This window comes from Ahaetulla prasina, chromosome 1 (assembly GCF_028640845.1).
Source record: "Ahaetulla prasina isolate Xishuangbanna chromosome 1, ASM2864084v1, whole genome shotgun sequence".
In the NCBI taxonomy this organism is placed as follows: domain Eukaryota; kingdom Metazoa; phylum Chordata; class Lepidosauria; order Squamata; family Colubridae; genus Ahaetulla; species Ahaetulla prasina.
The window spans coordinates 183,098,004-183,119,542 of NC_080539.1; the positions used below are offsets into that span (position 1 = coordinate 183,098,004).

At 35.5% G+C, this 21,539-nt stretch overlaps 1 protein-coding gene across 2 annotated transcripts in view; it reads right to left on the reverse strand.

Annotated features, from left to right (window-relative positions):
* COL4A1 (collagen type IV alpha 1 chain) overlaps positions 1–21,539 on the reverse strand; it is a 176,621-nt gene that overhangs the window by 128,765 nt on the left and 26,317 nt on the right. For both annotated transcript variants that reach the window (XM_058184421.1, XM_058184420.1), the window contains exon 2: positions 15,874–15,924. In XM_058184421.1, the coding sequence (XP_058040404.1) occupies positions 15,874–15,924 (51 nt within the window). The remainder of the gene's footprint in view (positions 1–15,873; positions 15,925–21,539) is intronic.

Here is a 21,539-nt window from a genome sequence, read left to right on the forward strand (position 1 = left end):
CAGTAATCTACTATTTATTTTCTTTATTTATTTAAAACATTTATATAACCACCCATCTTATAACCTACTCTGGTCAGTTTTCAATCTATTAGCCTGCAATTCCCTAAAATAAATGTTTGAATTTTTTTAAAAAAAATGTTTGAAATCATTTTCAAATTGGGGTGGTGGTATGTGGTGGGTGGGTGGAGGAAAAATTCATACCGATCACATGAGATCATGTAATATTATCTCAAACTTGAAAAGGTTGTTGATCTTTGAGTTAATTTTTAGCCAAAATGGATGTGAAAGAAATGTGAAAGTGACTTGACTATTAAGCCCATAGTGATACACTGAAAATAATTCTGTCTAGAGATTTTTCTTATGAAAGAAACATTTCTTCATTTTGTAATAGTAACAGCTACTATGTTGGATAACACTTTCTGCCTACTCCAAAACTTATCAGCTCAGAAAGCAAGCGTTCAGAATACTTTGATAAAAAAATTGCTTATTAAAACATTATATTATGTTTTTTTTTCCAAAATTTTGTAGGGTTTTGCTAACAACATTTAGAGAGAAAGAAAAAATCTTGTTCAAAAATACATTTAACACCATTATTGCACTGAGCTAAAAAAATAATATGTTAGATGTTGGCTTTTGCATGTCCAATAAGGCCAATCATTATGAGATGTGACTGATATTTTATGCAAGGGTGAAAATATTGCAACCCAAGAATCCTATGGAGGCCACCAGCATTCTTTTTGCAGGGCCCATTCTGGACCAAGTTGGAATTAAAACAAACAAACAAACACACACTCTATTTTACTGCAGTGTTTTGTTATTTAATATCTAGAGCAGCTTTTACTATAAAAATTTGAATTCATACCTAACTTAAAGTGTACAACACAGCTTTATGCTGTCATTACTGCTAGAAATGTTTTTTAAAATGGTAGACAGACAATCTCCTAATGGATTAGATTTAACAGAAATACCAGAGATTTAAAAATTAAAAACCCTCAGATTGTTGGATACTGTTCATCAAATTGTCTCCTTCATGCAGAACAGTGTTCTACTTTCTACCGCTATTCTGCTGTTATTATGTATATAAAAAGGTTATAGCTGGGGCAAGGCCATTATCCATGCTATTTATCCACAGGATATTGTTTCCAGTGGTTCTGAAACATGCTATGCCTTTGGGTATCAACAGAGATATTGATACAATTTCTTACCTCTTGTTTGAAGTCTCCCTCACCCCCTGATTTTGCCTGCTTTGTCAATTAAGTTTTCCATATTTTGCTGTTTTTATTAAATATAAAGATATCTTTCTGCTAGCTGTATTGAGTAGTCTGTGTGCCTGATTTGATTTGTAGTTAAAGGTTGACTGGGAATGTGCTGGGTGCAAACTAAATAGGAAATTACTTACAGTAATTTTCCAGCAGAGATAAACTTTTATTATTTGTTAAACTAGTAACTATTAAGTTGTGTACCAAAAATAGAATTGTTAGACTTGTCCTAACTTGTGCATTTAGGAAAGAAAGACCCTCAACCCCGTTTGAAAAGAAAAGGTATATTTTTACTAAAGCCAAGTGGTTAAGGTATAAGCAAAGACAGACCTGAATATTCCCGCGTAAATCTTGTGATTTTCCCTTCTCCCAGGCCTTCCCCTTTTGGTCATCTTGTATTGTCCAATGGTATTCAAAGTTGGTGTTTTGGTAACAGTTCTAAAGTTTGGTGCCTTTTTGGTGGGTGTTTGCATTCCCTTCTCAGGTCTGTACCCTTGGATTTTTCAGCCATTGTCTCTGATTGGCCCCTCTGGTTCCTGTCATTCCCCCTCTCTATGTTCCCCCATTCCCCTTCCCCCTTTATATGGCAGGATGCTGTGAAAGCATAGCAAGGATGAAGTGGTGTGATGGCAGATCTGACATTATTTCTCAAATTCAAGATTCAACATTTGTAAATTGGGTAAATTTACCTACAGTAATGTAGGTAAATTGGTTGTAAATTGGGAGGAGCCATATTATATTTCAGATGGAGGACTTTTCTGGCCCTAAAGGCCATTTTTTATCTTGAAAACTCACCTAAACACTGGAAAGCTATGAGTAATTTAGAAGCTTCGGTTGATGAAAAATGCAGGGGTGAGGGCTCATATGCGCAAACATTATACTCCTGCAAACATTGTACCTCTGCTTTGTGAGCTGCATTGGTTATCAATTTAAGATACTGGTGTTGGCTATAAAGGCCTACATGGAATGGTGCCGGTTATTTGAAGCACCACCCCCTCCCCAATTACATTTATCTATCCCATCGGGTCTAGCATAAAGAGCATGTTGTGGCTTCTATCCATGACAAAGTACCACCTAATGGGACCCAGGAGAAGAGCTTTTCAGTCACTGCACCTGTCCTCTGGAATAATATTCCCCTGAGGTCAGACTGGCCCCAATCTTGCTGGTGTTCTAGAATAGATTGAAGATTTAGCTTTGCCATCTAGCCTGAGGATAGTAATCCAGAGCCTATAAAATGGTTACATGATATGGTTTTAGATGTTTTTATTTTATTTATTAAATTTTTATCCATCTTTATTACTTTATAAGTAACTTAAGGTGGCAGAGATACCTAATACTTCTTCCTCCTTCCACAACAACCCTGACTTGGGCTGAGAGAGAGTAACTGACCCAAGGTCACCAGCTGTCTTTCATGCCTAAGGCAGGTTTAGAACTCACAGTCTCTTGGTTTCTAGGCCAGCACCTTAACCAAATTGACAGTTTTTTAATTTTAATTTTTTGTATGATTATTCTGGGGTTTTTGGTTATGTTTGCATTTTAATCTTGTTAAACCAAGTCACATATGGAATGAGCAGCTACATACATAAGTAATTATTTCTGGGGGAAATTTTATAAGGTGCTCTGCTTTTTCCATAAACCTTTTACTCTTTAGTTGATCTATCATAGTTGCCATGTGAATCAGTAGTAATTTACTTTGAGTATTCCTCTCCATCCCTTCCTTTTGCATTTTTAGATATGCCTTCTGTCCTTCAAGAAAAGAACAGCTTCATTTTGCTATTGCTTAATTTCGTTAAATCTCCAAAGACCGAAGGAAGCATATCAAAAATCTTTGGTTATACAAATTTTGATTGAATCTGAAATTTTATTGCATTAGACTATAAGATGTACTGTTAAAGGTTTGCAAAATATCACTTTTTTGATGGACCAAATTGATGAACAGATGAAGGTTGTCAGTCATCTAGTTATTTTGTGCTGCTTATTAGAGTCTGCCTTGTGATTATCCTCAAATAAAATGTGACTATGATGAAATGAATCCACATAATTATCAATTTAATTTCAAAAAGCACATCTGCAGAACACACATCTAACTGCTGCTTATTTTCATAATCCTCAGAAATTCACACAGATGTTATTGCACCATCTGTACTACTGTAGAATCTGTGTGAACCACAGAGCAGGACACAAAAAAGGAAAACATTGACGATGCTGAGTCCTGATAGAGTAACATGCAGCACTTCCCATGTATTTTATTCAGTGGTAAATGTAAAATTTGTTATTACCAGTTCTGTGGGCGTTGCTTGGTGAGGGGGTAATGTGACTGGGTGGGTGTGGCCAACTTTTTTTTTTTTACTTTTAAAAGCATTTTTTCTACAACCTCTTCGGCCAAAAAGGTTGTAAAAAATACTTTTAAAAGGCTCTGATGATCCCAGCTGAGTTGCCTGAGAGCATTTTTTTTTGCCTTTAAAAGAAAAAAAAAGCAGTTTAAAATTAAAAGCCCTGCAACAGAGTTTTTTAAAAACTGGATTTGGATTTGGATTTTAAAATTGGAACTTGGGGAACATTAAAATAAGAAGAAGAAGATTGAAATCGGCAAATATTGGCAACCTGAATTTAATAAAAAAATGGGATACTTTTTTTTAATGTGTTGACTGGAAGTGTGGATTGGAGAGAGACATCTACAGGCAGAAAGATACATTACGACGGTTAACTTGTATTTTGGTAAAAAAAATTCTTAAAGTGATAAGAACGGTGGGAATTTTTGAGGAGGATTTGTTTTTGTTTAAGCTGTTTGATCTCGACATTCAAAGAAAGTGGAACATAACAAAACTTAAAATTGGAATAAAGACAACTCAAAAACAACAAAATGATGCAGGAACTAATTGAAATGATCAAAATGATGCGCTTATCATTCAAATTGGAAATAAATGAAATGCTTACAATGATGCATGGAAAACTTAAACTGGATGAACTAGAGACTGTGCTGGAACATACACAAGTGGAAGAAACCAGGAACGAGAAGCAAGAGAATAGTATTAAAAATAAAGACAATGATTATGAAAAATTAAATGATTATGGTAGGAATAACAATGAAAAAAAAAGAAGACTCAGGAGAAAATTAAAGAGAAAAAGGAAACAAATAAAGGGAAGAAAAGGAAAGGGGAAAAGGTTAGAAACAAAGATGAACTTTAAAGATTACATTGGGATTAACAATGAAAAAATAGAGGGGTTAGAAAGAGACAAGGAGAGAAAGAAGAGGGGAAGAGACAAAATATAAAAAATTCAAATGATTACACTGGAATTAATAGTGGTAAAGCAAGAAAGGGGAATAGAGGAAAAAGGAGGAGAGCAGTTGGAAATACAGGGCAAAGGGACTTTAAAATTGGGGGGGAGAGAAAAAGAAGAAAATAAGAGGATAGAATAAAGGATAGTAAGATTTACAACTATAAATGAATGGTAATAAATTTAATAGATGTGATTATAATATTTGGAACGTTTTTAATGGTAATAATAGAATTCAGCTAAAGTATTTGAAATTATATAGTATTGACGTAGAAATGAATGAAATATATATAGTAATATATTTGAAGGCAATACTTGGATAAATTGGGGGGGGGAAAAGAAATGGAAGAGTGAGAAAGAAATGGGTTATATATGAAAAAGGGTATGAATATCAAGATTTATGATTGGAATATTGGTATTTAGGGAAAATACGTGAATATGTATGTATGTATGTATGTATGTATGTATGTATGTATGTATGTAGGTCTTGGCATATTCGGGTCTTTTCCCATGTAAGGTTGAGAGCTCTGATCCCCATACAAAGCAAGCTGACACACGCCAGGAACACATGACAAGACCTCGAACTTGGAGCCAAACCAAAACCCAGGATGCTGCATCACAGCCATCTGCTCAAGACATCACATCACAGAACTCTAGAGGCCACAACACCAAAGCTCAGGACACTACAAATCAACCTATTACCCAGGATGTTACAGCACGAGACTCATGAGGTCACATTCCCAGAACTCAGGACATTTCCAAGAAGCCCATTACCACTATAGGAGGTCACATTCCTAGAACTCAGGACATTTCCAGGAAGCCCATTACCACTACAAGGGTCACATTCCCAGAACTCAGGATGTTTCCACATAGCCCATTAACCAGGTCATTACAACACAAAAGACTAGGACCACACCCACACAGGATGCTACGAAACAGCCGACCAATCTGCAAACACCTACTCCATCTACCAATCAAGATCAACCACACATCCAACCAACCCACTCACAGCAACACTCCCCACCAGTATTTATAGAGAGACAGCAGCTCCGATCATGCCTTGCTCGCACAAGCACGAAGCCGAAAGCACCAGCCTAAAGATGACGAGTGAGACCTCGTCGAAACGTCGCCAAGATACTCTCAACCTTACATGGGAAAAGACCCGAATACGCCAAGACCTACATACCTATACCCGTGAAAACCTACGAAAACGTGTGTGTGTGTGTGTGTGTGTGTATGTGTGTGTGTGTGTTTTCGTAGGTTTTCACGGGTATAGGTATGTAGGTCTTGGCATATTCGGGTCTTTTTCCGTGTAAGATTGAGAGTATCTTAGTGATGTTTCGATGAGATCTCACTCGTCATCTTCAGGCTGGTGCTTATGGCTTCGTGCTTGTGCGAGCAAAGCGTGGTCAGAGCTACCCACAAGTATTTATAAAGAGATGACAGCTTCAACCACGCTTTTCTTGCACAAGCACAAAGCTGTAAGCACTAGCCTGAAGATGACAAGTGAGACCTCGTCGAAACGTCGCCAAGATACTCTCAACCTTACATGGGAAAAGACCGAATACGCCAAGACCTACATACCTATACCGTGAAACCTCTGAAACGTGTGTGTGTGTGTGTGTGTGTGTGTGTGTGTGTGTGTGTGTGTGTTTCGTAGGTTTTCACGGGTATAGGTATGTAGGTCTTGGCATATTGGGTCTTTTCCGTGTAAGATTGAGAGTATCTTAGTGATGTTTCGATGAGATCTCACTCGTCATCTTCAGGCTGGTGCTTATGGCTTCATGCTTATTGGAGCAAAGCGTGGTCGGAACTACCCACAAGTATTTATAAAGAGATGACAGCTTCAACCACGCTTTTCTCGCACAAGCACAAAGCTGTAAGCACCAGCCTGAAGATGATGAGTGAGACCTCCTCGAAACGTCACCAATATACTCTCAACCTTACACAGGAAAAGATCTGAATATGCCAAGACCTGTGTGTGTGTGTGTGTGTGTGTGGGTGTGGGTGTGTGTAATGGAAAATTGGGTTTATATACTTAAGTAAATTATAGTATTGTATTATTTGGTTAATCTGATAAAAAGAAATGGAGAAGAGGGAAGGAAATGGGTTATACATGTATAATTGTATGAATATTAAGATTTATATCTGGAATAATGGAATCTAGGGGAAATATGTAGAATTATATCATGGTTAAATTGGAAAAAAAGGAATGGAAAAGAGGGAAGGAAATGGGTTATATATGTAAAAGTGTATGAAAATTAAGATTTATAACTGGAATGATGGAATCTAGGGAAAATATGTGGAATTATATAAAAAAGGAATAGAAAATTGGATTTATATATATAAGCGAATTGTAGTATGGTACCATTTGACTAAACTAATTAAAAAAAAAGTGGAAAAGAGGGATATATGTAAAACTGCTGAATACTAAATATTTATAATTGGAATGATGGAATATAGGGAAAATGTTTGAAATTATATTATATTGTGGAAAGGGAGTAATGGGAGAATATTTGAATAAGATAATTTAGAGTTAGGTTTAGATTTTAGAAAAATGATTGATTTCAATTTAAAGGGTTTCAATTTGAAAAAAGTAAAGAGAGGAGTGGAAAAAGAAAAATTGATTAAGATTAGAGATTAGGGTGAATGGTAATATTGTTTATATATTAGAAGAAATAGAAGGAAAATAAAACAAAAAATTAGAGAGAAAGAATTTTATGGCGAAAAGTGAAATATATAAAATGGTGTTGGAGAAAACCAAAAGCGGTACAAATTTTGACTCGGCCAATACTCTGTTCAGAAAAAATGTATTGTTTGTTCGTTTGTATGTGTGTTTGAAAAAAATAAAAAATCTTTAACCCATTTCAACCACTCACAATTTAAATTTCTGTGGATAAATAGAAATATTTATCCAAGATTTACATATTCATCTTTATGGGGCTAAATAAAAGTTCTATCACAACATTTGCCACTTTCCATGAAATTCTAGACTAATCCTAGAAATCTATGATACAGGCCTGTTAACATATGGCTTTGGCTTTGGACATAGGGTGGGTGACAATTAATACTAAGGAAGTCAGTGAGTGGAAGCTTGGGACTCCGTTAAGCCCTTCTCTCTTATTTGACCAAGATTCAAACAGTTCAGATTTCAAGGCTACAATCTTGGTATCTCCAGCATTAAAAATAACTTTCTTTTCTGCCATTCCCCCATGCATTCAAGGATGCTACGAAACAGCCGACCAATCTGCAAACACCTACTCCATCTACCAATCAAGATCAACCACACATCCAACCAACCCACTCACAGCAACACTCCCCACCAGTATTTATAGAGAGACAGCAGCTCCGATCATGCCTTGCTCGCACAAGCATGAAGCCGAAAGCACCAGCCTGAAGATGACGAGTGAGACCTCGTCGAAACGTCGCCAAGATACTCTCAACCTTACATGGGAAAAGACCCGAATACGCCAAGACCTACATACCTATACCCGTGAAAACCTACGAAAACGTGTGTGTGTGTGTGTGTGTGTGTGTATGTGTGTGTGTGTGTGTGTGTATGTGTGTGTGTGTGTTTTCGTAGGTTTTCACGGGTATAGGTAGGTAGGTCGTGGCATATTCGGGTCTTTTTCCGTGTAAGATTGAGAGTATCTTAGTGATGTTTCGACGAGATCTCACTCGTCATCTTCAGGCTGGTGCTTATGGCTTCGTGCTTGTGCGAGCAAAGCGTGGTCAGAGCTACCCACAAGTATTTATAAAGAGATGACAGCTTCAACCACGCTTTTCTCGCACAAGCACAAAGCTGTAAGCACTAGCCTGAAGATGACAAGTGAGACCTCGTCGAAACGTCGCCAAGATACTCTCAACCTTACACGGAAAAAGATCCGAATAAGCCAAGACCTGTGTGTGTGTGTGTGTGTGTGTGTGTGTGTGTGTGTGTGTAATGGAAAATTGGGTTTATATACTTAAGTAAATTATAGTATTGTATTATTTGGTTAATCTGATAAAAAGAAATGGAGAAGAGGGAAGGAAATGGGTTATACATGTATAATTGTATGAATATTAAGATTTATATCTGGAATAATGGAATCTAGGGGAAATATGTAGAATTATATTATGGTTAAATTGGAAAAAAGAAATGGAAAAGAGGGAAGGAAATGAGTTACACATGTAAAAGTGTACAAAAATTAAGATTTATAATTGGAATAATGGAATCTAGGGAAAATATGTAGAATTATATAAAAAAGGAATGGAAAATTGGATTTATATACATAAATTAATTGTAGTATTGTATCATTGGAAAAGAGAGATATATGTAAACTGTTGAATACTAAATATTTATAATTGGAATAATGGAATATAGGGAAAATATTTGAAATTATATCATATTGTGAAAAGGGAGTAATGGAAGAACATTTGAATAAGATAATTTAGAGTTAGGTTTAGATGTTAGAAAAATGACTGATTTTTCAGTCAAATTTTCAATCAAGGGTTTCAATTTGAAAAAAAGTAAAGAGAGGAGTGGAAAAAGAAAAAATGATTAAGATTAGGGATTAGGGCAAATGGTAATATTGTTTGTATATTAGAAGAAATAGAAGGAAAATAAAACAAAAAATTCAAGAGAAAGAATTTTATGGTGAAAAGTGAAATATATAAAATGGTGTTGGAGAAAAATAAAAGCGGTACAAATTTTGACTCGACCAATACTCTGCTCAGAAAAAATGTACTGTTTGTTTGTATGTGTGTTTGGAAAAAAATAAAAAATCTTTAACCCATTTCAACCACTCACAATTTAAATTTCTGTGGATAAATAGAAATATTTATCCAAGATTTACATATTCATCTTTATGGGGCTAAATAAAAGTTCTATCACAACATTTGCCACTTTCCATGAAATTCTAGACTAATCCTAGAAATCTATGATACAGGCCTGTTAACATATGGCTTTGGCTTTGGACATAGGGTGGGTGACAATTAATACTAAGGAAGTCAGTGAGTGGAAGCTTGGGACTCCGTTAAGCCCTTCTCTCTTATTTGACCAAGATTCAAACAGTTCAGATTTCAAGGCTACAATCTTGGTATCTCCAGCATTAAAAATAACTTTCTTTTCTGCCATTCCCCCATGCATTCAAGGATTTGAAATAGTTGTTCACAGGAATGAACATAAAATAGAGACTTCCGGTGGCTCCGCTTCGTTGATGGCAGTCTATTTCAGACCGCTAGCTCCGCGATTCCGTAGAGCCGCTTAGACACCGCTAATCAGCTGTCTAGCGGCTTGAAAATCTCTCCCTCGGGCAAAGAGGGAGAGGTGAGCATTCGGGCTGAAGTAGAGCCCCCAGGAAAGCCCCAGGAAAATTTCTGGAGGCTTGATGGGAATGCTCCTTCTATAGCCCGAGAAAAGCTCCGGAATCCGGAACACTTCTGCCTAATGGCAGAACAAAATGCAGCGCCCATCTCCGCGACTGAAATGGATTAGTGATGGACTGCTAACGCAGACAGAGCTGAAACAGAAGCATTGGCATTTGTTTGTAAGAAGATTTTAACTCCTTATTAGAGGATATATTTGTAGTCAAGATTGGAGATGAAGAAAGGAAATGGCATTTTGTGTATTGAAAGCAATGGCGTTTTGTGTATTGGAACTGAAAGTTAAGGAAATACTTATTACAATTGCTGACATGGAACTTATAAGAAGAATATAACAAGATATTTTTTAAATGGAATGAATAATTGTTTATGATTTTTTTTATCCCCCTTTTTTTTATTACAGTGTTTAAGAAGAAAAGTTTACTGGATTTTTTTTTTTTGGTAGATTATACAGTTTAAAAATGGCTTTTAAGCAAACAGAATTAACCACTACTAAAATCTTGGAAATTTCTTCAGCTCAGATACAGAAATTAAAAGAAGATATCAAGGAAGGTTTAAGAAATTTTTTACAGAAACTTAAATAGATCAAAAATTTAATGAAATGGAGAAAGAAATATTGGATTTTAAAGATATGGTGGAAGAGCAGAGGAGGGATATGAAAAAGGTAAAGGATTCAATTACGCCATTATTGGTGTCTAGTATTCAGACGGAGGAAAGACTGGAAGAACTTAACCAAATTAATTTAGATTTGCAAAAGAAAATAGAGGAAGTTCAAACGAATCAAATTAATTTGAATTTAGAAAATAAAATAGATGATATTCAGGTTAAGATGGATAGGGCAGATGAAGAAAGGGTTATATTACAATATAAATTAATGAAATACGCTATAAGGGTGAGGGGATTAAAGGAATGTAGGCAGGAAAATTTAAAAGAGATTTTTACTCAGGCCTTTGCTCAGATAGATAGAGTGGAACCAGAAGATTTTGAAGTCAATATTGAAAAATTCTATCGTGTTAATTCTTGGTTGGCAAGGCAGAAGCGTTTACTGAGAGATGTGGTTATTTACTTTACAACTAAGAAGATTAAATATGGAATTTTACAAGCATCCTATAGAAATAAATTTCAAATATTAGGACAAGATATAATAATGATGAAGGAAATTCCTCCTAAAATGTTAAGAAAGAGAAAAGAATTTGCTTTTTCAGTGGATGAGCTTAAGAAACATCAGATATATTTTAGATGGGAGGTTCCAGCTGGCTTAACACTGAATTATAAAGGAAGAAAGTATTTTCTTAATACAGTTTTCAAAGCAAGAGATTTCTATACCAATGTATTGCTAGATGTTAAGTAGAATGGTGAGTAGATGGTGGAAAATGTGTAAGATAAGATAAGGGGAGGGAGAATGTTTAATTCTACTAAACTTGATTATGGTTAATTTATTTATTTATTTATTTATTTTTGTCACAACAATATACATAAGCATCACACAAAATGGTTATATAGTATATAAACATATATATGAGGAAATATGAGGAAGTATAAGCATATATGTATAAGAATAAAAAAACAATAGGACAGGAACAGTAGGCACATTTGTGCTCTTATGCACGCCCCTTATAGTCCTCTTAGGAATGGGGTGAGGTCAATAGTAGAAAGTTTTTGGTTAAAGCTTTTGGGATTATGAGAAGAGACCACAGAGTCAGGTAATGTGTTCCAAGCACTGATAACTCTGTTACAGAAGTCATATTTCTGCAATCTATATTGAAGCGGTTAACATTAAGTTTAAATCTATTGGTTGCTCTTGTATTATTGTAATTGAAGCTGAAGTAGTCTTTAACAGGAAGGACATTAAAATAGATGATTCTATGAGTTAAACTTAGGTCTTGTCGAAGGCGATGGAGTTCCAAGTTTTCTAAACCTAGGATTTCAAGTCTGGTGGGATAAGGTATTTTGTTGTTTTCAGAGGAGTGGAGAACTCTTCTTGTAAAATATTTCTGGACACGTTCAATTGCATTGATGTCAGAAATGTGGTGTGGGTTCCAGACAGGCGAGCTGTATTCAAGAATTGGCCTAGCAAATGTTTTATATAGTATCTGGATAGTAGTGTAGTGTTTTTGGAAAAGAAGCTACGCAAGATTAGGTTTACAACTCTTAGAGCCTTTTTTGCTATGTAGTTGCAGTGGGCTTTGGCACTTAGATCATTTGATATGAAAACTCCAAGGTCTTTAACAGGATGGGGGTCATCTGTAAGGTAATGTCCATCAAGCATGTACTTAGTGTTTGGGTTCTTTTTTCCAATATGTAAGACTGAGCATTTGCTGGTTGAAATTTGGAGCTGCCAATTTTTAGACCAAGCGGTTAGATGATCAAGGTCTTTTTGAATGGTAGATGTATTGTCAGTGGTATTAAATAGTTTGACATCGTCAGCAAAGAGACCACAATTACTTGAGATATGGTCACAAAGATCATTTATGTATAGTATAAAGAGAGTTGGTCCAAGAATGCTACCTTGAGGAACGCCACTCTTGACAGGAACAGGATTTGATAGAGCATTGCCAATTTTGACCACTTGTCTGTTAGACAGAAAAGCAGATATCCAATTGTGAAGGGGTCCTGAAATGCCATAGGATTTTAATTTTAGAAGGAGTTTATCATGCACTACTGAGTCAAAAGCTTTGCAGAAGTCTATATAGATTGCATCTATTGCTTTGCCTTGATCAAGATTTGTAGTCCATATGTTTTTACAGTGGAGAAGTTGTAAGTTACATGATAATTTTTTTCTGAAACCAAATTGTTTATTAGAGAGTAGATTGTTTATTTCTAAGTGTAAGGTAATGGATTGGTTGATGATTGTTTCCATTACTTTGCAGGTGACGCAGCATAGAAAGATTGGTCTGTAATTTTCAACTAAGCTGGGGTCTCCTTTTTTGAAGATTGGGATGACTGTGGCTAGTGACCAAAGTTTGGGAAGGGAACTGGACATGAAAGCTTTATCAAAGATTATGCTTAGGGGTTCTGCTATATTAGTGGGAAGTTTTTTTAAGAAGTATGCACATAGTCCATCAGGTCCAATAGATAGAGATGGTTTCAAGTTATGAAGAGCTTTTCCAATATTATCTTCTATGAAATCTATATGTGTTAAGTCGTCATACTCATTGCTGGTACAATTTGGGAATGTCGGATATGTGTCATCACTGTTAACAAAAACTGGGCCAAAGAATGTGTTAAAGAGGTTTGCTTTAACTGTTTCGTCATTGCATTCTTTGCCGTTAGAATCTTTTAATGGTGGGATGGATCTTGAGTCTTTAAGTTTATTGTTCACAAAAGTATAAAAGGCACGTTCGAATTTGTGCACAGAAGGTCCTCTTCCTGCTTGGTGTGGTAATTTGTGCATTCAGTATTAATTTTGTTGCATATATTTCTGTAGCAGTTTTTGAAATTTGCTACATAGCCCTTTTTGTTTCTTCTCCAGAGGGATTTTTTTTTGGATTAAAGCTTTTTTATTGATATGGGTAATTTGCTTTTCCTGATCTTGATGGTCGTTTAATGACCCTATTGATTTCAAGTAGGAAAACTCTGTAGTGGTCTTCAGTAGTTATACAGGTTGAGAACAGATTTTGCCAGTCCAGAGATGAGAGATCGTTGTTTATAAGGTCATAGTTGGCTTTTTTGAAGTTGTAGTTAGGAATACTATTGTTATGGCAATTTATGTAAGGGCGTATATTGAGACGAAAGTCAATCATGCAGTGGTCACTGTAGGAAAAGGGTTCTTTTATTTGTAGTCCATAAATTGAGTTTGTGTTGTTGCAGAAGATGAGGTCAAGGCAGTTGTTGAGTCTTGTATTGTTAGTTACAAGTTGTTCAAGACCTAGGTTTGTAACAGCATTGTATAGTGTAGTATGGATTGGATCAGTTGTACATTCATTTGTTATCCAGTTAATAAGAGGTAGATTGAGGTCCTCAGGAAGATGAGAGGATATGGGCAAGAGGTAGCCCATGTTAGCAGTGTGGTTAACATATTTGCATGAGCGATGTCGTAGTCAGGGGCTCTGTAGCATAGTAAGAATCGAAATGTGGTGTTAAGGGATAGGTCGCATACAATAGTTTCAGGAAGAGAAAGTTTGTGTGCAACTTGAATGTTTTTTAGCTTCAGTGACTTTTTGTAAAAGATAGCCACTCCACCACCTCTTCGGTTTTCACGATCTGATCGATAAAGTTTGAAACAATTGAATCAGCGAGGGATGAGTTCAGCCATGTTTCACAAACAAATATAATATCAAATGTACCACTGTTTAATAAGAGGATAAATTCAGGTAATTTGTTAACAATGCTTCTTGCATTTATCAATTTGCATTTAAGATCTGTAGTGATTGGTGTTAAAGAGGTAAGGGGTGTGCATACCTAGTTTTGGATGTTAGTTGGTTTTACAAATCTTTACAAATGATTTATTTTGGATATAAATGTGTAATTTTAGGGGTATTATTTGATATATGTGAGGTATAAAGAAATGGAAAGATGGAATATTGTTTAATTTTGGAGGATAGACAGTAAAATTTATGAATTTGGATTAAATATTATATTTGAGAGATTGTTTATGGATGTGATGTTGTCATTTGGTTAAACAGAACTTAATTGTTATAATTGATATATTTTGGATATAAGTTATAGGTGTAATTTCAATAATGTTATTTGACATATGTAAGGTAAATTGAAGATTTTAATTATTACAATTGACATATTGTGGATACAATATAAGTTCAATATCAATATTAGTAATGCTATTTGATGTATGTAAATAATACCAAAGATAAGAGAAGATAGAATATTGTTTATTTTTGGAGATTGGACAATAAAATTTAAGAATTTAAGGTGGAAATATGAATTATTCTTGAGAGATTGTTTAAGGAAGAAAGATATTACAGAAGAATTCCTGATGAATATTGGAAGATGGAACATTGTTTTGGCATTGATCAATGAAGATTGGATACTAAAAGTTATGTACTTTATCGAAGAACTGGAAATACCAATTTAATCAGAAGATTCTGAAGATTTTAGGAGTGGAATGGACTGATATATAATGGACTGGAAGAAGAATGTACTTTCATGTTTCTGGAAGGGGAGTTAAGGTTTTAAAGAAAGGAGTGACTATGGAATATGATTTATGTTGTATTTTAATTTATGATTGTTAATTTTATACCCTGTATTCGGTTCTGGGAGGTCTTGGGGAGAGGGGGGGAGGAAGGAGAAGGGAGAGGGAGGGGTGGATATGGGGGGGGATTTTTTAAAAAACTTTTTAATAAAAAAAAGGAATGAACATAAAATACTCTAAAATTTAATGATTCACAGAATGTTTTTAAACAACACTGATATATGTCTTACTCAGATAATAACTCCATTCAGTGAACCTGATAGGACTTTTCAGCTGACCGTTTCATTTTATTAATAAACAGTTTAATCATCAGTATTAACTTTTGTTTTCTGCATTTCTATAAATGGGCAAGGATTTTTAGTAATATGTCCATAAGGAAGTATGAGATTTCCTAAAACTGTTTTCCCAGGGGGGGAAAAGTGGATGTGATCCTGCAAAGAATGTCCTTCCTATAACCATTAAAATTGAGACTTGTAATGTAAAGTTTCTCAGGCTTGTAGATTTAATATTAGAAAAAACATGTTCTTATATATTTTCAAGGCATTCAAAAACAAGTCACTTCAGAGGTCACTGCAAAACTTTATTTCAAATGTTTGCTGGTGGAGAGGGAGAGAGATGGATACTCAGACAACCCAGTCATTTATCACAGTTTTTATCTTCAATCTCACTTTGGTCATGTCCAATTTTTACTTTCACATAGTTAAATATTATCTCCCCTCCCAAATTGGGTGCCCTGGTAGTATTAAAATTCATTTATCCTGATTTATTCAAAATTGGCAAAAACACAAGAAAGGAAAAATACTGTACATACAGAAAACTTACTTTTTGCCCCTTTACTCCACTGCAGTCACATTTTCCACAGCCAGAACAACCCTGTAATTAAAAATAAAGGGCAATCCATCAATTTTGTAATATCTACAATAAAGGTTAGACTTTGTTAGAGAAGATTGGCTAGAGAAAAAGTTGCTTGTAATGAAAACGTATCTGTCCACTCAGACTATTTAAATAATACTGACTCCATTAAAAAGCCAATTTAGATAAAGAGAATACAAATCTCTACAGCTGTAATACTGGTATTCCTTAGAAAATAGAAAAAAAATATTTTGAAGCTTTTATCTATGAATTGATCTGCTGGAGTCCCTATTGCAAAGATGTCCTTTTGAGTGTTCTCTTTCTCTGCTTAACCCAAAAGAACTGGGGAAATGGGAAATCAAGGGTCCTGCAGATTGTATTATTATGATATACTGGATATAAATTTAGCACTTGCCATACTATATAGCACAAAGACTAAGAATAATCATAGTGTCCACAGAAATATTTGGTGTACAACAACTGTCTTATAATAATAGGGACATCCTGCTGTATACAAATGGCAAATGCACAGAACTTTGTGCTGCTTTTTTTTAAAAAATCCATTCTATTGAGCATAACCCATTGTGACTTTGTGGGCACAAGCTTCTAATTTTCTTGGCAACAATACAAACATGCTTTGTCATTTTGCCATTGCCTTTTGTTGGGATACTCTTTTAAACTTTCCAAACAAGCCTACACTTTTGAGATTCCACTAGCCATCTCTGACCCTATTAGACAGCTGCAAATGTTTTAAGAGACATTCAGCCTTTCCTGCATTTATCATTCTTAGATATTGCAGTTTATGCAAAAGAGCTCTATTTCATATGTCCTATCATTTGGAGGCCAGGAACTAGAGCTGTGATTTAATGAACAGTCTGGGAAATAACATCTGATCAAGTTTCCCTGTCTATTCAGGCTTTCTTGAGGAAGCAAAGAAATCCCTCACACAGTTTAACTGATCTAGTCTGAGCAGACAGTCATTCCTTTATCTGATGTGATCACACAGCAAAGACAGTTATAAAGTACAGGGGTGATTTGCCACTTCCTGTTTCCTGGGGCTGAGAGAACATGACTGGCCCAAGGTTACCCAACTGGCTCTGAGCCCAAAGTGGAACTAGAACTCATGGTCTTCTGGTTCTAGTTTGATGCTTTAACAACTATACCAAACTGACTCTCTAGCTTTCAATCACGTAATATATTTTCCAAATTCTAGATTTATATGTCAACATTTTTGAGCTGGGCCTTCTTACCACTTTGACCAAAGTTTTTGAAAACAAAAATATCTTAAACATTTCAAAATAATATCTTAAATGTAATATGATGCATCCGCTTTGCCTTCCTAACCCTCACAAGATCAAATACCTCAGAGCAAACAATGCCATTCAGTTCATTCTAGGCTATTAGTAAACTTTCCACAGGTTCAGGACTACCCAAGTTCATCAGTTTTAAGAGAAAGACATAGGAGGAGGCAGCAGTGAAGTGTGTCCTCTATCTGTTGATAACTAGGGCTCCCAAAATCTTTCACCAATGGCAATGCTATTTGGGGCTGCTAGACTTTGCAGATCAGCAGACTCTGGAAGATTGCTGGATTACTTTTTCTGATTAATTTGCATGGCACACATTTCTCTCCAAACATTTTCATTAATGACTAGCGGTATGTTTTATATGTGACAAAGAACTATGTATACATATACAGATAACTTTGCTTCAGGGATGAAATCTACTTACCTTCCTTTCTGGATTGGAAGTGTATACGCCATGTGCGCACTCTCGCTTTGCTCACGTGCGTGCATCACATATGCGCGCAGACCTTCTGTGCATGTGCAAAACCTTCTGCACATGCGCAGAAGGTAAAAAACACATTACTTCCTGGTTAACACCCGGGCAGGTGGGTCACTGAACCACCCGCCCAGGTGTTGCTACTGGATCAACTGAACCACCAGCCATAATTGCTACTGGATCGTGAGATCCGATCAGAACCAGGAACATTTCACCCTGTTTTGCTTTAAACATTATAGTTGGGTGGGGTGGGGAACTGAGCTCAAAGGCATGATGTACCAGTGGTCTTTCATTTTCCTCCATCTTCAGAATGTGCAAGCTTTCTAGTAAAAATAATTGTAATTGTCTCATAGACATTATTTTAAAAAAGAAAGCGATATATGGGTTTTAATTAATTCAAAGTAGTATGTTTTTGTTTCTTTAGTCCTAGCACTGCAAATTATTAAAAAACCAAAATGTTTAACAACAAAGTTTGTTAAAAATCCCAAATGGGTATGAACTTCCAGTGTTAGGAAATAAGTTTCTAATCATAAATGTTTATTTTCCAGGACTTGCCAAGAGCATTCTGATCTCTTATGCTTCGGGTAGCATAGCGTCCCCTCACTGACTCAACCAGCAAGGCCAAACATCTGTGGATTTTCTCTGTGGGAAGACATATCCTCTAGATAATTGAAAAAGAAATGGATCTCTTTTTTCTGAATCTAGATGAAACAGTCATATTTGAACTATAGATACTTGTCAAGAATATATATCAATACAATACAGTAAATACTACAAATCAGGAGTTAGGAGGGTACCTATGAACTTTGCAAATAAAATATTTTTAATTTAAAAAGTGGCTTAAAAGATTACAATGTTCCTGAATGAGATTTTTTGTGTGAAAAAGTTCAAATTTCACAAGACTTAAATGGGTTTCAGTATCTTATAGAGAAAGAAGAGTGGTCTTTCATGATTTGGGGCAATTTAAAAAAAAAAGGGGGGGGTAAATTTGTTTGCTGTTGCTTTATATAGATCATAGAACAAGACCCAGAAATTTGTGAGAATAAAAGCATTGGCCTTCCCCTAATCAGCATCTGGACTGGGGAGAAAATGGAAGAATGTCCTCCGAGAATTCTGAAAAGGCAAGAATTTGTGCAGGACTTCCAGAAGGCATTCTTATTTATTTATCCTTCAGACTGTGAAACAGCATTATGTCCAGGTGGGAGCACATGTGACACAAAAGCTTCATTTGCCAAATGTTGCATCTGCCTTAGAATATCAATTTGCCAAAAAAAGAGTGATCAACATAATTTTTCTCCTGATTGTGAGAAGGCTTTGGAGGCTAGAAAGCCCATAGAAAGCTGCTTTTAGAAATTACCAAAGAATTCCTCCAAGCAACAGACTTGTGACCCATATATACTGCAGAAAGCATGCTAAAATTCCCATCTTAATCATGCCCAAATGATGGCACATATTATAGCAGGTTACAGCAAATAAAAGTATTTTTTCAACAGTGTAAGGATGTTTAGAGCAACATTCTTCATAAGTATGGTTAAATTCCCAAAATTCCATCCTTGATGAAAATTTGTAAATTTATTTATTTTATTTATTTATTTCATCAAATACACATTAAATAATATATATATAAAAGCATAAATTGAAAACATAAAATGAATACAACTAAAGGGAACATAAGGACAGGAATGGTAGGCACGCTGGTGCTCTTATGCATGCCCCTTACAGAGCTCTTAGGAATGGGGTGAGGTCAACAGAAGACAGTTTGGAGTTAAAGATTTGGGGATTTGGGGATGAGACCATGGAGTCTGGTAGTGCATGCCAGGCATTAATAACTCTGTTACTGAAGTCATATTTTCTACAGTTGAGATTGGAGCGCTTCATTTTAAGTTTGAATCTATTGTGTGCTCATGTACTGTTGAAGCTGAAGTAGTCATTGACAGGAAGGACATTGTAGCAGATGATTTTATGAGCTAAGCTCAGGTCATACCGAAGGCAGCATGCACTACCAGACTCCATGGTCTCATTCCCAAATCCCCAAATCCCCAACTCTAAATTTTCTAAACCCAGAATTTCAAGTCTCGTGGCATATGGTATTTTGTTGCGATCAGAGGAGTGGAGGACTCTTCTTGTGAAATATTTCTGGACACGCCCAATTATATTAATGTCTGATATGCAGTGTGGGTTCCAGACAGATGAGCTGTAATCAAGAATTGGTCTAGCAAATGTTTTGTATGCTCTGCTTAGTAGTGTGATATTACTGGAGAAGAAGCTACGCAAGATTAGGTTTACAACTCTTAATGCCTTTTTGGCGATGTAGTTGCAGTGGGCTTTGGCACTTAGATCATTTGATATGAGAACTCCAAGGTCTTTGACAAAGAGAGGGTCATCTACAAGGTCATGTCCACCTAGCTTGTATTTTGTGTTCTGATTCTTTCTGCCAATGTGTAAGACAGAGCATTTGTTGGTTGAGATTTGGAGTTGCCAAATTTTTGACCATTCTGACACATACCCTTTTTGAAAGGTAGCAGCATTGCTGGTAGTGTTAAATAGTTTAACATCATTGGCGATGATAACCATTCTATAAGTATATATCTTTAGCAAAGAGACATGAGAAAATGATACCTTGTTCATATAAGAGAATCAATGGCATATTTTAATATATTTATACTCTGAGCCTTTAAAAATGCTACCTGGAGAAAATCCAGGACATCATTTTCTATCAGTCTAGATGTCTGTCTACTCACGATCATAGGACATAGAATAATAGGATTGGAAGAGATCATGGAGGTCTTTTAGTCCAAACCCTGCTCAAACAGGAGATCCTATACCATTCCAGATAAATGGCTGTCCAGTTTCTTCTTGAAAGAAATTGTTCTCACTGTCAAGAAATTTCTCCTTTGTTCTAGGTTGGATCTCTTGTTAATGATTTTCCACAAAAGGAATAGGTAGCCCTCTAGATATTGTGGTATAACTTGTCAGTGGCATATATTATAATATGGTTTTCATTGCTTTTTTGGAATATCTTAATGATTAGGGCTCCTAATGATTTTCTCTCAACCTTCAGGTGATGAGAAAGAATATATACATATATGAATATTATCTCCAATATTATCTTCAGAGGAGCATAAAACATCACTGAGTTATAAGACTGACAAGTCCAGAAACCAGATACAGCACAGAACCTTTGGGATTGTGATATTTGTGCATTTCCTCAATAAATCAATTATCCAAAACACAGTTTTATCAGAATGATAATCTATAATGGATACAACATAAAAATCAAAAGTAAAGATGTGCAAAGTGCTTTAAGGATAATAAAATGAAAGTGTGTATGTTAGATTTGTCTCTTAGTCAGCAAGAAACAAGAAGTATTCATCAAAATTAACAGTGTGATTATTACCACCCTGCAATTAAAAACATTTCAAAAACAGGATGCCGATTTGTACAATCTGTCATTCCAATTCATGCGTTATTGATCCCTGTTTATTCTTACAGCTTGTTTTTAAGCAACTTAAGGCTAGTATAAAAGGCATTTTCTTCCAATGCATTATTGCACTTGTTCTCAAGGGTTCCACTCATACTTACAACACAGATGTCTTAAAAATCAGTTTGAACTTCTTTATAATTCCCCTAAGAACTTCTATTGTGCGCTTTTCAATATATTTATCATGAATTTTTGTTTCTCAGTTTTGAAGAGATATATAGTTTTATGTTGTCATTGTTAGGATGCATACTGGGAATACATTTGTGCAATAACAAATATGCCAAATGTTGATATTTCATAATATGTTCTGAAATATCAATCTTTAAAGTGACTTTACAGATGTGTTGGCTTCAAACATTAATCATATGTTATAGTT